The sequence below is a fragment of the Marmota marmota genome, unplaced genomic scaffold (genome assembly GCF_001458135.2).
Source record: "Marmota marmota marmota unplaced genomic scaffold, marMar, whole genome shotgun sequence".
Classification (NCBI taxonomy): Eukaryota; Metazoa; Chordata; class Mammalia; order Rodentia; family Sciuridae; genus Marmota; species Marmota marmota.
Genome location: NW_026000016.1, coordinates 23,292,106 through 23,309,606, shown reverse-complemented (window position 1 = coordinate 23,309,606; position 17,501 = coordinate 23,292,106). Strand labels below are relative to the sequence as shown.

General features: G+C 34.1%; 1 protein-coding gene across 1 annotated transcript in view; it reads left to right on the top strand.

The window, feature by feature from the left end:
* The window catches only part of Dnah14 (dynein axonemal heavy chain 14), a gene marked incomplete at its 5' end in the record, with an annotated part of 341,751 nt that overhangs the window by 188,836 nt on the left and 135,414 nt on the right, over nucleotides 1–17,501 (top strand). The window contains 6 exons of the mRNA XM_048809786.1: nucleotides 6,970–7,031; nucleotides 7,886–8,055; nucleotides 10,132–10,260; nucleotides 12,884–13,021; nucleotides 14,017–14,184; nucleotides 15,059–15,229. Coding sequence (XP_048665743.1) covers nucleotides 6,970–7,031; nucleotides 7,886–8,055; nucleotides 10,132–10,260; nucleotides 12,884–13,021; nucleotides 14,017–14,184; nucleotides 15,059–15,229 — 838 coding nt within the window. The remainder of the gene's footprint in view (nucleotides 1–6,969; nucleotides 7,032–7,885; nucleotides 8,056–10,131; nucleotides 10,261–12,883; nucleotides 13,022–14,016; nucleotides 14,185–15,058; nucleotides 15,230–17,501) is intronic.

Sequence of the window (17,501 nt, the reverse complement as noted above, 5' to 3'; positions counted from 1 at the left end):
TAGTATTAACTGTAGTCATCACTATGCAAGAGACCTTGAAATCTTATTCCTATATCTAACTGAACATTGTTCTCTGACCATTCCCTCCCACCTCACCTCCTTACCTCTGGAAACCACCATTCTATCCTTTGCTTCATCTTTTTTATATTCCAAATATAAGTGAGATTATGCACTATTTGTCTTTCTGTGCCTGACTTGTATCTCTTGGCATAATGTCCTCCAGGTTCATCTATGTTGTCACAGATGACAAGATTTCATCCTTTTTAAGGCTGAACAGTATACCATTTTGTATATATACATTTTATTTATCCATTTATCCACTGATTAGTGGTTAGTGCCATATCTTGGCTATTGTAAGTAATGCTGCAGTGAACATTGAAATGTAGATGTCTATTCAACATACTGATTTCAGTACTTTGGGGTATATACCCAGAAATGGGATTGCTGTATCATATAGTAATTCTAGATGTAGTTTTTTGAGGAGCCTCCATACTGTTTTCCAGAATGTCTATACTAATTACATTTCTATGGACAGTGTACAAGGGTTCCTTTTCTTCCACAGTCCTTGTGATTTTCCTTTTCCTGATGACTAATGATGTTGAATATTTTCCCATAAACCAATTGGCTATTTGTATGTCTTCTTTTGTGAAATGAGTTGTGACCATTTTTTAACTTTTCTTTTCATCTAGTAGTTTGAGTTCCTTATATATTTTGGATACTAACTCCTTCTCAAATGTATGGTTTGCAAATATTTTCTTCAATTCCATAAGTTGTTTCTTCATTCTGTTGTTTCTTTTGTTGTATAAAAGCATTTTAATGTTTTTTTCATATTTTATTGGTGCATTGTAATTGTGTAATGCACATAATTACATAATGATACATAATGGTGAGATTCGTGATTACATATTCATACATGCACACAATTCAACAATATAATTTGGCCAATATCATTTGGAAGTACTTCCCCTTTCCTTCCTGTCCTCCCTCCCTTTGATCCCTTTCCTCTATTCTGCTGATTTCCCATTGATTTTATTGAGATTCCCCCATATTTCTTTTCCTTTTTCCTCTCTAGCTTCCAAAATTTTCCCTAATTTATATGATAGCATTTCTTGGATAGAGGTGAAATAATTTTGATGATGTAAAAACAAACATATATTAGGTGCTAAAAAAAAAAAGAAAAAAAAGTCTATGAACATAACGCCTAAACATGCATTCTGAGTTTGAGTCTTCTTTTTCATGAAAAGAAAAGAAATTCTTTTCTTTTTTTTTAACATCTTCATACATGTATTTTGTACAACAATGATGTCTCCTTCCACCATCCATGCAATTCCCCTTCTCCCTCCCTTTCCCTCCCACCCCTCTTCCCATGCTCTTCGTCCCTACCCCATTTTGAGTCACCCCCCTTATATCAGAGAAGACATTTGGCATTTTTGTGGGGGGATTGGCTAACTTCACTTAGCATAATCTGCTCTAATGCCATCCATTTTCCTTCAAATGCCATGATCTTATTATTTTATAGTGCTGAGTAATATTCCATTGTGTATAAATGCCACATTTTTTTTATCCATTCATTCATTGAAGGGCATCTAGTTTGGCTCCACGGTTTAGCTATTATGAATTGTGCTGCTATAAACATTAATGTGGCTATGTCCTTGTAGTATGCTATTTTTAGTTCCTTTGGGTATAGTCCAAGAAGAGAAATAGCTGGGTCAAGTGGTGGTTTCATTCCCAGCTTTCCAAGGAATCTCCATACTGATTTCCAAATTGGCTGCACCAATTGCAGTCCCACCAGCAGTGTATGAGTGTACCTTTTTCTCTGCATCCTCACCAGCACTTGTTGTTTGTCTTCTTTTTTTTTTTAATTTTTTATTGTTGGTTGTTCAAAACATTACAAATTTCTTGACATATCATATTCCACACTTTGATTCAAGTGGTTGTTTGTCTTCTTAATGGCTGTCATTCTTACTGGAGTGAGATGGTATCTTAGAGTAGTTTTAATTTGCATTTCTCTGATTGCTAGAGATGATGAGCATTTTTTCATATATTTGTTGATTGATTGTATATCCTCTTCTGAGAAGTGTCTGTTCAGGTCCTTGGCCCATTTATTGATTGGATTGTTTGGGGTTTTTTGGTGCTTATCTTGTTCAGCTCTTTATATACCCTAGAGATTAGCACTCTATCTGATGTGTGAGGGGTAAAAATTTGTTCCCAAGATGTAAGTTCCCTATTCACCTCACATATTATTTCTCTTGACTGAGAAAAAGCTTTTTAGTTTGAATCCATTCCATTTGTTGATTCTTGGTTTTAATTCTTGTACTATAGACGTCTTATTAAGGAACTTGGGACCTAGCCTCACGTGATGGAGATTGGGGCCTACTTTTTCTTCTATTAGACGCAGAGTCTCTGGTTTAATTCCTAGATCCTTGATCCATTTTGAGTTAACTTTTGTGCATGGTGAGAGATAGGGTTTCAATTTCAATTTTGTTGCATATGGATTTCCAGTTTTCCCAGCACCATTTGTTGAAGATGCTATCCTTTCTCCAGTGCATGCTTTTGGCACCTTTGTCTAATATAAGGTAGTTATAATTCTGTGGGTTAGTCTCTGTGTCCTCTATTCTGTACCATTGGTCTACCAGCCTATTTTGGTACCAGTACCAAGCTGTTTTTGTTACTATTGCTCTGTAGTATAGATTAAGGTCTGGTATAGCCTTACCACCTATTTCACTCTTCCTGCTTAGAATTGCTTTAGCTATTCTGGGTCTCTTATTTTTCCAGATGAATTTAATGATTGCTTTTTCTATTTCTATGAGGAATGTCATTGAGATTTTGATCAGAATTTCATTGAACCTGTATAGTGCTTTTGGTAGTATGGTCATTTTAATAATATTAATTCTGCCTATCCAGGAGCAAGGTAGATCTTTCCATCTTCTAAGGTCTTCTTCTATTTCTCTTTAGGGTTCTGTAGTTTTCATTGTATAAGTCTTTCACCTCTTTTGTTAGGTTGATTCCCAAGTATTTTATTTTTTTTGAAGATATTGTGAATGGAGTGATTGTCCTCATTTCCATTTCAGAGGATTTGTCATTGATATACAGAAATGCCTTTGATTTATAGGTGTTGATTTTATATCCTGCCACTTTGCTGAATTTATTTACTAGTTCTAGAAGTTTCTTGGTAGAGTTTTTTGGGTCTTCTAGTATAGAATTATATCATTAGCAAATAGTGCTAGTTTAAGTTCTTCTTTTCCTATAGTTATTCCTTTAATTTCTTTTGTTTGTCTAATTGCTCTGGCCAGTATTTCAAGAACTATGTTGAATAGAAGTGGTGAGAGAGGGCATCCCTGTCTTGTTCCAGATTCTAAAGGGAATGCCTTTAGTTTTTCTGCATTTAGAATGATGCTGGCCTGAGGCTTAGCATAGAGAGCTTTCACAATGTTGAGGTAAGTTCCTGTTATCCCTAGTTTTTCTAGTGTTTTGAAGATATAGGGGTGATGTATTTTGTCAAATGCTTTTTCTGCATCTATCGAGATGATCATATGGTTCTTATCTTTAAGTCCATTGATGTGATGAATTACATTTATTGATTTCTGTATGTTGAACCAACCTTGCACCCTGGGGATGAATCCCACTTGATCATGGTGCACGATCTTTTTGATATGTTTTTGTATCCAATTTTCCAGAATTTTATTGAGGATTTTTGCATCTATATTCATTAGAGATATTGGTCTGAAGTTTTCTTTCTTTTAGGTGTCTTTGTCTGGTTTTGGAATCAGGGTGACATTTTAATGTTTTTTAATTATTTTTTTTTAGTTGTAGATGGACACAGTACCTTTATTTTATTTGTTTTTATGTGGTGCTGAGGATCAAACCCAGTGCTTCACACGTGCTAGGAAAGCACTCTACCACTGAGCCATAACCCACTTGAGCCCTAAAAGCATTTTAATTTGATGCATTCCCATTTTTCTATTGCTTTTGTTGCTATGCTTTGGGGATTATATAAAAAATCTTTGCCCCGACCAATACTCTTTATAGTTTTTTTCCTAGTACTTTAATAGTTTCAGATGTGACATTTAGGTCTTTAGTTCATTTTGAGTTGATTTTTGTATAAGTTGTGAATAATGGTCCAACTTCATACTTCTGCATATGGATATCTAGTTTTCATGAAACCATTTATTGAAGAGACTCTCATCTCCCCATTATGTGTCTCTAGCATCTTTATCAAAAATCAATTCACCATAAGTGTCTGAGCTTATTTATGGGCTCTTTGCTCCATTTCTCATTGTGTATGTTTATGTTACTATTATGTTGGCTTGATCACTATGCATTTATAGCATATTTTGAAATTAGATGGTGTGATGCCTCCAGCTTTTTTCTTTCTGCTCAAGACTGCTTTGACTATTTGGAGTCTTTTGCAGTTCCATAGGAAAAATGAAACATGACATTGGACTTTGTAGATTGCTTTAGATAATGTGGACATTTTAACAATGTTAATTTTTAAAATATTTTTTAGTTGTCAATGGACCTTTATTTTATTTACTTATATGCAGTATTGAGAATTGATACATGCTAGGCAAGTGCTCTACTACTGAGCTACAACCCCAGCCCAACAATGTTAATTCTTGTAATCCATGAATTCAAAATATGTTTCCATTTATTTGTATTTTCTTCAATTTTCCTCATCAGGAAATTTTTTTTAAGTTTTCAGTGTATAGATTTTGCATCTCCTAGTTGAATAATTACTCCTAATTATCTTAATGACATTATATATTGGATTATTTATCTTTTTCAGATGGTTTGCTGCTAATGTATAGAAATATGATTTTTGTGTCTTGATTATGTATCCTGTAACTTTACTGAATTCACTTACCAATTCCAACAGTTTTATGGTGGATTTTCAGGGTTTTCTACATAAAATGTATGTCATCAGCAAATAGAAACAGTTTTACTTCTTCCTTTCCTATTTGGATGCCTTTATTTTATCTTGATTAATTTCTCTGAGACTTTCAGTACCATATTGGAAAAAAGTGATAAGAATGGGTATCCTCATCTTTCTGCTTTTCACTACTCAGACTGATGTTAATTGGGGGCTTTTCACATGTGGACTTTATTGTGTTGACATACACTCCTTCTATGCCTAATTCTCTGGAGTTTTTATCATGAAAAAGTATTGAACTTTTTGAAATGTTTTGAGTTTTTTTCTGCATCCATATTATAATTTTGTCCTTCATTTGTTAATTTGTGTGTGTCAAACCATCCTTGCATTCCCAGGAATAAATCCACTTGATCATGTTGAATGGTCTTTATAATGTGCTGTTGAATTTAGTTTTATTAAGATTTTGCATATGTGTTCATCAGAGTTAATACCTCTAATTTTCTTATAGTATCATGTTCTGGCCTTGGGATCAAGTTAATGCTAGCCTTGTAAAATGAGTTTAAAAATATTCCTCCTTCTTGACTTTTCTGGTAGAGATTGAGAAGGATTTATATTAGTTCTTCCTTAAATAATTAGTAGAATTCAATATTGAAATATCCAAGTCTGGGCTTTTCTTTGATGGGAGTCTTATTACTGATTCAATCTCCTTGCTTATTATTGGTCTACTGAGATTTTCTACTTAAAGGAAAATCTTCAAATTATGAACAACTAGTTTCATTCCTTTAAATAAGGAATTCTTACACATACTTTAAATATAAATAAATCTAAAATCTCAATTTTTATATAGCATAAAAGATAGCAATAATAATTTTTCTCCTAGAAAAAAAATGTGCCTAATAGATGCAAATAAAGTTTTGTATAACATTTGTTTTGTTGTACTAGAAATATATGAGCTACTTAACAAATACAAAAAGACTTTTGTAAAGAAAAGTTTTATCTCTGTCATTCTGTATTCTGTCTGCCTCTTCCTAAAAGGAGAAGAAAAAGGAACTCTGAATTATACAAATAAAAAGTGCAAATTTCTAAAGTTAATTCTGGTTCTGTTAAAATATTAAAGAAGCCTATTGCTTTTGAATTGAATAAGAAGACAAAATCTTGGAGAGGTTCATAAGACCTTTCCTCTAATCATGAAAGTCAGATAGCCAGCTGTCTATATCATGTACATACTTGGATATCCCATAAACATCTCAACCTTCACAAATCCAAAACATAACTCTTAATTTCTCTTCCAAATCTATATTCCTCCACTGTTCTTTATTTCAACAGAAAAGACTAGGTACTCAAGCTTAACACCTAGGAATCATCCTTGAGTTTCTTCCTATCCATCTTTAAAGTTCCTTCTGATCAATTACGGTCATTGTATCTCCATTCTCACTACCCACATTCTGTCTCTATTATTCGAATCTTCTGTCTTTACACATGTCACAAATTGCTCTAATTCTCCTGTTTCCAAGCCACCATCATCTACATCTTACACTACTAATTATTTTAGAATAGACTCTTACTGCACTTCAAGAAGGCCTTTAAAATTTAGAGAGATAACTTTCTTAAGCATTTAATACAATAGAAATCATTCCTGATCTAAATAATACAAATAATAAGAGTCTAAAAAAATAAATAGGTACGCTTAATAGTGAATTGGATCTTTATTAAGACATACTATTTGGCAAACATACAAAAATCAAACACCTAAATACAAGATGAAAATAAAGACAAGTCTTTTACTGTATGATCCATAAGGCAAACATTTTATAAAGACAGAAGGGAGGTAATGGCTTACTACCTTTAGAAAACACCAATAACTTGGCATCCTAAGAATTTGCCCAGTTCATTTTTAAGTAAGTCCATGTTAAGTTTGAGTTTCAGTTTCAACGTGGATACTAATTTTATCTGTAAAAATATGAATGGGGATGGAGGATAGGGGGACTGTTTTCTTATAGAGGATACAACTAAAATCAGCCACATGTTATTTCATTTTTTAATATAGATATAATTGTAAATAAACTAATTTTGAACCTTTAAAACATTTGATTCAATAGCCTAAAGCAGAACATCAGCGTCTTGTTTACTGAAACCCATAAGATATCAAGTAGAAAACATGGTATGTATTAATACAGTTTCAAAAGTTCTCTATCTCAACTGTATGTAAGTCATTTCTTTTAGAAATCTCAGAAGGAAAAATTCAAATTGATAATTTAATATTAAAAAGTCCTCAAAAAATACCCAGTACTCTCTCAAATTGTTCTAATCTCTTCAAAAGATAGAGGAGAGACAGTAGAGAAGATTTACCTCCTTTGTCAATGAACTCGGATGAAATCTAGAAGTAACTGAACACACTTTCATGGTTTTAAACATAATGCAATAGAAAATTATGATTCTATAAGTTCTCAAATCAGGCCATGTGATACAAACATACATGGAATTTCAGAAGCCTCATCTTTGAAAATTCTGATTTACTAATTTATGGAGCAACAACTCCACTTCTCAAGAAGAAAAGATGGGGCTCTCCTGAGGTAGCTATGGAAAATGAAAGGGAGCCATGTCATCAGGTCCTGCCAGAAGACATTTTGTTCTTAAGCTGCTATAGTACTATCCCAAATTACCCTCTGGATGATCCTCCCTCAGGGAATGTGTGCCAATTTTTATATATTTGCTAGATCTAGCTGCATGCTGCTTTTAGATCTTAAGAAGTTCTGTCTACCTACTAACATGCATAAGTGAGAAGAGGGTCTCTGAGCTTTCATATGGTTACATTTGACTATGGTTGCAGAGAGATACTGTTTACTGTGAAAAAGTAAGGAAACATTCCTAAATTGGTGTTCCTCCTCTCAGAATAGTTTTTTGGAAAAGACAACAAAATAGTAAAATTATATAATTTTCAAATGTTTGAACAGCCTAAAACAAAAATATTCTTAAAGTGTTCTCAATTTGTCTGTCTTTTTTTTGGCATCATAGATAATACTACTAAGAAGCTGTATGATAAAACTGATGAAAGTCATAAAGGAATTATAGTTTCTGCAATAAATTTTAGCACCAATATGACAGTTGCCAAAATGAAGGAGATGATTCTTAAAAAGTTAGTGAGAAAAAACAAAGACACTCTTGGAGCACCTAAAAACAGCAGGGTAAAATACTTCCCTCCCTCCCTGTTAAATAATCTGGCTATGCTATTCAAATGATAAATAATTTATTTTAATTAATATTAGTAAAAAGACTGTTATACCACATGCTCCTGAACTTTCCTAGAATATGCACTTTATAATGGAAACTCCGGTTTTCAAATCAATATAATTCAATTTTCCAACATGGAGAATTATACTGATTGAGAATTACTAAGGCCAAAAGAAACCACTGAAATCTGAATAAAGATAAGAATACTGGAAAATGGGTTAGATGCTAACCTTGTGGTAACAAGAGAAGAGCCTTGTAACAACTCCCTCTTCTTCCTTCCTTCCTTCCTTCCTTTCTTTCTTTCTTTTTTTCTTTCTTTCTTTCTTTCCTGAGGATCAAACCCAGGGCTTCACACATGCAAGGCAAGTGCTCTGTCACTAAGCTACATCCACAACCTTTTTTATTTTTTTATTGTGAGATAGTATCTTACTAAGTTGCCCAGGCTGGCCTTGAACTTGTGATCCTTCTGCCTCAACCTCCTGAGTATCTGGGATTATAGACATGCACCACAGAGCTCACCTGTCTGTTTCTTAAAATGGTGTTGGGTATTTCTTTTTCTTACCCTCTGTCTACCTGGATAAGTATGTTAGCTTTTTATCACTGGGATTAAAAAAAAATTAAATCTGGGAAAACAACTTAGAAGGAAAGATTGATTTTGGCTCCTAGTTTCAGAGGTTTTAGTCCATGGTTTCAGAGGTTTTAGTTTCAGAGGTTTTAGTCCATAGTCCTTCTGAGCAGAGGGGTATAGCAGAGGAAAGCTGTTTACCTTTGGGAAGCAGAGACAGCAGAAGAGGCCAGGACAAGATAGAGTCCAACAGGACATGCCCCCAAAGACCTGCTCCCTCCAACTAAGTTCCACCACCTCCCAGTATCCACTCAGAGTATGAATTTATTAATAGATGAATCCACTGATGATGTTAAAGCCCTCATGATCCAGTTACTTCTGAAAAGCCCCACTACTGAACATTGCTTCATTAGGGACCATTGAGCTTTGGGGGGATATTCCATATCCAAATTATGACTGCCCATTTATTCAACCAAATTCTCTGTCACAATAGACATTTACATTGACTCCAATTCAATACCATAAAATAAGCAAAGGGGTAATTCCTACGATATCAATTTCAAGAGCTTTTAAGGGCTTGCTTCAGATTTCCTGATTTTTAACTGATGATTTAGATAATCTTGGTAGATCTTTGCCTTCATAGGTAAACTTTAGAGATTTTGAAAAGGTTAATAATAGCCCAGTTAGATTAGATAATAGTACCTAATTGCACCACTAGCAAGCAAGAAAATTTTAGTTTGTGATACAAAAGAGGGGAAACTGGGTGTCTTACTAAAAATTATATTGACCATTACAAATTAGGTAATTAGGTAATTCAAAGTAAAGAGCTATTTGTATTTTTTAACTAGTTACTTGTCTTGCAAAAAAGACAATTAACTAGTTAATCTAAAGGGCCTAATGCGCAGAGATTTTAATCAGTATATTTCAGCACATAATATTTTCAAAGATGGAAAGTAACACAAGCTTAAAAGTTGGAATTGTGTCTGAATATTCTGCTGGTTGTTCTTGACAATAGCATTTGTAGGAGAATTTTAAAAGTCTAGTTCCAGGTGATAGGCTTATTCCCAAATGAGAGTACATATGAAATAAATAGCTAGACATCTATGATAGTGCCTTGCCAATAATAAGTAAATTCGCTCAATAAGAAAATACTTAATAAGTAATAGGCCTGTTCCTTTGTACAATTACACAATTAGATTATTAGCATCAAATATATTTCTATCATCAGACATAATTATTAGAAGTCCATAGAGGGTGAGCAGATTTTTCATTACTCTGAAAACTTACTGTTTTCTAAGATCTTATCTTCAAAAATAGAACTTGGTATTCTATTTTAATAGAAAAATAGACATGATATTATGTATAATTTTGTTCTTATTCCATAGCGTAATTAATATTTCTAATTCTTACTTTAAACAAAGGTACTACAAGTTGATATGCTTTAAAACATTTTGTTTTCCTTAAGATTATAATATTTATTGATGACATGAATACTCCAGGATCTGATATGTATGAAGCACAGCCACCACTGGAACTGATCAGACAATTGTTAGACATGGGAGGGGTTTATGATACTAAAAGAAATGTATGGAAGGTAAAGTATATGCTAAGATTTTGTTCACATTAAATATTGTTATTTAACAATAAATTAAACATTTGTAGCAGTGTGAAGTAAATTAAGTGAGAAATCTAGACAGTATAGCCATATGGACATGTTAAAATGAGTCTAAGAGCCTAAATTAATCATGTCAATTACATCTTTGCATTTTAGAATAGGTCCATGTGTTTCAGAGACTCTACGTAGATTCTTTTCATCATTTCACCCAGCTTTACAGTGCTGTGATATTGTAAGAACATGTCAAATGGCCATTATTATATTAACAGCTAAGCATCTTTTCACTCCAAGTCAATCTGATCATGCTGAAGACACAACTCAACTGGATCTTTTGATTTCTCACTTATCACCAAAATCCTCTTTGCTAATCTCAAAAACACACTGCTATTTTCTAATGATTGTTTATCATTTTTAATTCACATGTAATAATTGCATATATTTATGGGTCACAGTGGGTTGTTTTAATACATTTATACAATGTGTAATAATTACATCCATCACCTCAAACATTTATCATTTGTGGTAAAAACATTCAAAATTCTCTCTTCTAGCAATTTCAAAATATACATTGTATTATTGTTAACTATAGTGACCTATATAACAGAGCATCAGAACTTATTCCTACTTTCTATAACTTTTTACCTGCTATCCATTCTCTTCTCATTTCCTGCTCCCTGCCACCTTCCACAGTCTTCTGTGAGATCACCTTTTTTAGATGCCACAAATGAGTAAGATCATGCAGCAGTATTTGTCTTTCTGTGCTAGGATTATTTAACATAGCATAATGTTATCCAGTTTCATCCATTTGTAACAAACAACAAGATTTCCTTTTTTTAAGACTGAATACTATCTCATTGTGTATATACACCATATTTTCTTCACCCATTTATCCATGGATGGGCACTTGAGTTATTGCATATTGTTGCTATTGTGAATAGTTCTATGATGAACACAGGAGCACAGATACACTTTTGACATACTGATTTAATTTCTTTTGAATATATATACTCAATGGTGGGATTGCTTACACATATAATAATTATATTTTTAGTTTTTTAAAATATTTATTTTTTAGTTATGTTTTATTGTAGTTGGACATAATATCTTTATTTTATTTATTTAATTAATTTTATGTGGTGCTGAGGATCAAACCCAGGGCCTCACACATGCTAGGCAAGCACTCTACCACTGAGCCACAATCCCAGCCCCTATTTTAAATTTTTTTGTTGGTTCTTCTTAGTTATATATGCCAGTAGAATCAATTTTGATAAAATTATAAAAGCATGCACTATATCTTATTTTACTTAGGACCCTATTCTTATGGGCAGGCACAATGATGTGGTTCACTTAGATATTTTCTTATGAGTATATAGGAAAATTATGCTAAATTTATTCTACCATCTTTCCTAATCCCCCCCTTTTTCCTTTTGTCCTCTTTTGTCTAATCTACTGAATTTCTCTCCTCTCCCTACCTGTTTAATCATGGTTTAGCTGCCACATGTCAGCAAAAACATTCGACCTTTGGTTTAGGAGATTGGCTTATTTCACTTAGCATGATATTATCTAGATCCATCTATTTACTGGCAAAAGTCATAAAGTCATTCTTTGTGGCTGAGTAATATTCCATTGTGTATATATACCACAATTTCTTTGGCCATTCATCTGTTGGACATATAGGCTGGTTCCATAGCTTAGCTATTGTAAATTGTACTACTATAAACATTGATGTGGCTGTGTCACCATAGTATGCTAATTTTAAATCCTTTGGGTATATGATGAGGAGTGGGATAACTGGGTCTAATATTTAAGGAACTTTCATACTGCTTTCCATGATATCTGCATTAATTTACAGCCTCACAATAGCATATGAGAGTACCCCTTTCTCCACAACCTTACCAACACTTGCTTTTTCTTATCTTTTTTTTTTTTTTGTAATATGCATTCTAACCAGAGTAAAATGATGTTGCACTATGGCTTTCATTTGCATATTCCTGGTGATCAGTGATGTGTGGTGTATTTTCATTTGTTGAACTTCTTGTCCACTTCTTAAACTTGGATTATTTGGGAATTTTTGCCACTGAGATGTTCCTTATATATCCTGGATATTAATCCCTTGTCAGAGACATAGTTTGTAAATATTTTCTCCCATTCTATAGGTTGTTTCTTAATTCCACTGACTAATTGTTTTTCTGTGCAGAAACTTTTCCATTTTCTTCAATTTCATTTGTTTATTTTGCTTTTGTTGCTTGAGGTTTTGAAGTCTTAACCCCAAAATCCTTGCCCAAGATAATGTTATGCATAAAACATTGCCCTGGTGTTTTTTTAGGAGTTTCATAATTTCTAGTAGTTGCTTTACAGGGAGGGGAGAGATATTCCTGATGACTTTAGAAAGCCTGCAAGAAGTAACATCGTGAAATTACACTTTAGAATAGGTAACTTCTAAGAACATAAATTTCTATTGCAATTTTTGTTTTGCAGTATATAGTAATCTTAATATTTTCACCCAAATATTTTTAAAATCTTTTGTCCATTTGGGACAGGAAAGTATTTATTTCACTTCCTACAGATGCATTTAGTTACTATTCTTCTTTCACTCTTTCAGAATATTCAAGATCATGCTATAGTTGCAGCCTGTGTTCCTCCAATCGGTAAAAACAACATTAGCCCACGTCTCCTCAAGCACTTTTCCATCCTGGTATTGCCTCATCCTCCACAGAGTGCCCTGCGGACTATTTTCCAGGTAACACATCCAGTTCATTTTCTAATGAAAAATATTAATTTCATGGTGTAAGAAACATTTGTGAGAACTTAAAACCACTTTGAATAGATTTTATTTCCCCCTCTATTTTCTAGTCTATTGTTATAATGTCTGTAAATATCAAAAATATAATTCAGTGTGTATAAGAAACCCAGAGATCACAGGATTTTATTCTCTAAGATGCTGATCCAGTATATACAGGATAGAATTTTGCTCTTTGTGTATGCATGCACACACCTACACACACACACACACACACACATGCACACACATATGTGTGCTAGGAATTGAACCTAGGATCTTGTGCATACTAAGCATGAGTTCCACCACTGAAACACCCCAGTCCCTCATTTTATTGTAGAACAAAAAAAAAACATCAAAAGATCTATTATGTCAGTCTGGATTGGCGTACGTGTATACTTTCTTGTTTACAAGAACCTTTACCCCATTTGTGGGCTATTGATCCCTGCAGCAGTATTACCAGGGACTTTTTGAAAAATTGATGTAAAATTTTATCTTTAAATTTTATATTGTAAAGGAAAATGCAAGATGAATTTTGAAGAATGTAATAATCTTGCATAAAATTTATTTTCCTATCAAACTAGATTTCAAGTTCAGCCATTTTTCCAGTAAGATATTTCAGAATTCCCAGAAGAAAGCATACATGTATACCAATCCAAACTAACATAATAGTTCTATCATGTTACATTTCCTTTAGTAGCATCTACTGGGGCACAAGGAAATGGAATAATTGTCAGCACACCTGATGTACACAGAGGTGGAGCACAAATTGTCTCCAGAGGGAGGACACATTCGACATGCTTCTAGATCAAGCATGAAACTAGGACCAACTGGGAATTTTTAACATTTCTAAAGAAATTAATCTTCTACTGAGTAGGCTTCTTAGTAGAGTTTAGTCAGAAATAGTCTATACTTAAAATTTTTAGAAAACTAAATTATAAAACTTCTTTTTAAAGGCTCATTTGGCAATGTATTTCTTCATCAATAACTTCTCACCTGATGTTCAGAAATATAAGGATCAGATAATATCTTGTTCCCTCACTATGTACTACCAAGTGTGTAAGTGTATGTTACCGACTCCAACAAAATGCCACTACATGTTTAATCTTCGAGACGTGTTTAAGGTGTGTTTTAATATTAGTTCTACAGCTTATTTTTAAATTTTAAGTTGAGGAGATGTAATTTTACTAAACTGAATCTCTCCCCCTCCCCTGCTGTCTCTCCTTTCTTGTTGGTATTGTCAATAAAAGCAAAATTCATGTTGTTTGGGTTTTCTATATATTAGCAGTTCATCCAATGAATAAGTTGAAAAGAAATTTTCTAATAATCCCAAGAAGAGAGTTCAATAATGAGACCACTGAAACTGTTAGAATATTGCCTGAGATTCTCAGCAGGAAAAGAAAAGATTACAATGTAAATTTTGGTCTTGCTTCATTTCTGAGATTTCATTGTGACTACCCAAAACATATGCATATCATAAACATGTTTAAATTTTCACAGATTTTGGCAACAAAGCTGATTTAGTCATCTACCTTGGTTAAATAATTTTCAAAATTGCAATGTTTGAAAAAAAACCCAATTCTTGAATTTGCTTTCTCCCCTTACTATGGGACTTCATCCATAACTACCACATTATGGTCCTTACATTTAGAATGCTGAACCCATCAACATTTAAAAGCATTTTTCTCCCATCTCCAGCACCTCCATGCTGGCACCATAATTAAGACTTGTGGTTGCTCATCCCAGCAAGCCTTCTCTTAGTTGTAGCTGAGGATTCCCTAAATCTCCTCCCACTCAGGGCAATTCTGTGCCTATTGTCCTTGACTTAATAACATGTTTGTCTCATTAGAAATTCAGATTATCGATTGTAGAAACTGATAATTTTTACCTTGGATAATTGCTATTTTTATGAAATATAAACATGCAAAATCAGAGTCTTTACTTCAAATACTATCCCACTAATGTCTTTATAAAATTTTATTTTTGAATCTCTAATAGCTTCTCCTAGGAATTCTACAAGCTGACAAGACTATTATTAACTCCAAAGAAATGCTTGCTCTACTCTTTGTTCATGAAGCCACCCGGGTGTTTCATGATCGCTTAATTGAAGCCACTGAAAAAAGCTTTTTCTATCAGTTGCTTTCAAAGGATCTTGAGAACTATTTCCAGGTAAATTTATGGTTTAAAAAATATTTCAAATGGGATCATGGGCAAAATGTTATTTTGGAAGTCCTCAAACATTTTCTTAGTATTAATGAAAGCAACTTTATCATATTAACGATTTGGGAGGGGGTTCACAAGAAATGTTGAAAAATAGATTGAAATACAGTGGAAATAGTTTGATCTTAATACTTTGGTTCATTCTTTTGGCCTCTGAGGAGGCTAAAATCTGCTTATTTTTCTCCAGGACTAGCAGAACTGTTTACTCTTGAGACACTTCACCAAGGCTCCTCATCCCTCTCGGGACCATCTCCATTCATTTCTCACTGCCTGTCTTTTAATCCAGGTCACAGAGGAAAGTGTTTCGATAAAGTGATTCACACCAAAAAGGATGTGGGCTGGCAATGTGGCTCAATAGTAGAGTGCTTGACAAGCATGCATGAGGCCCTGGGTTTAATCCCAAGCACCACAGGAAAAAAAAAAAAGAATTGTGACTAAACAGAGCAGTGAGCTCAACTTCCTTTACCACCTTTACTATCTCTTCTCAAAAGAATTAAGGAGAAAATTTCCTTTCCAGAGTTGACTCTTCTTTGCTTTTTCTTTTTTTTTTTAATGATGCCACGTTCTTTCACCCTATTCATAGAAGTACAAGAAATATAATAAATTAAAAGACCCAACTATATTTTATATCAGTAAAAGAGAAGTATAGAATGTAAACTTTATTCATAGAAATATAGATATAAATGCAGATAAACTCAGAATATAACATACATATATGTAAATCTATGTCTCTCTATATATATATATGTCTAGATATATATATGTTTTTGAGATAAGTCACAAATTCATGAAGATTTTTTAAATGCTTTATGGACATTCTCATTATTATTTTCTTTTAGTTCAAGTTTTCTGCTCTTCAGCCCAGATCCATCTTGATATAATTATTCATGTTAACCTTATCACTTCTATCCTCCAATCTTTTTTTATAATTTTTATTCTAATTTGTTATATATGACAGAAGAATGCATTACAATTCATATTACACATGTAGAGCACGATTTTTCATATCTCTGGTTGTATACAAAGTATATTCACACAATTCATGTCTTCATAGATGCATTTAGATGATGTTCATCTCATTCCACCATTTTTTTACACCCCTTGGTCCCTCCTTTTTTCTTCCTCCCCTTTGCCTATCTAGAGTTCATCTAATCTTCCCATGCCCCCCCCCTTCCCAACGACACTATGAATCAGCCTCCTTATATCAGAGAAAACATTCAGCATTTGGTTTTGGGGGTTGGCTAACTTCACTTAGCAAATTATTTTCTTCAACTCCATTTATCTGAAAATGTCATAATTTGTTTTTATTGCTAAGAAATATCCCATTGTGTATATATATAGCACATTTTCTTTATCCATTCATTTACTGATGGACATCTAAGTTCGTTCAACAGTTTAGCTATTGTGAATTGAGCTGCTGTAAACATTGATGTGGCTGTTTCTCTGAAGTATGTTGTTTTAAAGTCCTTTGGGTATAGACTGAAGAGTGAGATAGCTGGGTCAAATGGTGGTTTCATTCCCAGTTTTCCATGGTCTAAAATTTGGGGGCCAACAGAGGTGAGGCAAAGAACCTCACCCCCCCACTGGTGCAAAGGCCTATCCACAAGTATAGCTGTATGCTGGACCGGTAGTCAGTGACGGGTATGATCCAATTGCAGTGGTACCAACCTAAGACAGGAGGCTGACGCCTAGAGGTCAGTTCATCCGATGACGGGTAAGGACCATATGTTGAATTGGACTGCCTAACAGACACGGTCCCTAAGCCACATGCTTGTTGTTTAAACAGAGAGGGGGAGATGTTGAGAGCCACAGCCAAAGGGGCCCCAGCAAACTTCCAGCTGCCAGCAAACTTCCAACTGCCGGCTGATGATTGGCTCACAGCGGCCCCAGCAACATCTAGCTGATTGGCTCCTCGGCCCCAGCAACATCTAGCTGATTGGCTCCTCTGCGGTGATGCTCATTGGGCTGTTTCCCTGCCCTTTCAGACCACGGAGCTGCTCATTGGGGGACTTTTTTTGGCTCCGCCCACGTGACCCAGCCAATCGGCCTCAAGAGCAGGAGGATTGTGGGAGGTGAAGAGAGGCTTGTGTGGGAGAGAGAGGCTTGTGGAAAGCCGGTGGTGGCAGTTGAGGCTCTGAGGATTTTTCCTGAGAGGCTGTTTTGTTTGGCGTGTGTGGTTCTAAAAATAAAGTTAGTTTCTTTTGACAAGTGGCTCCTGATT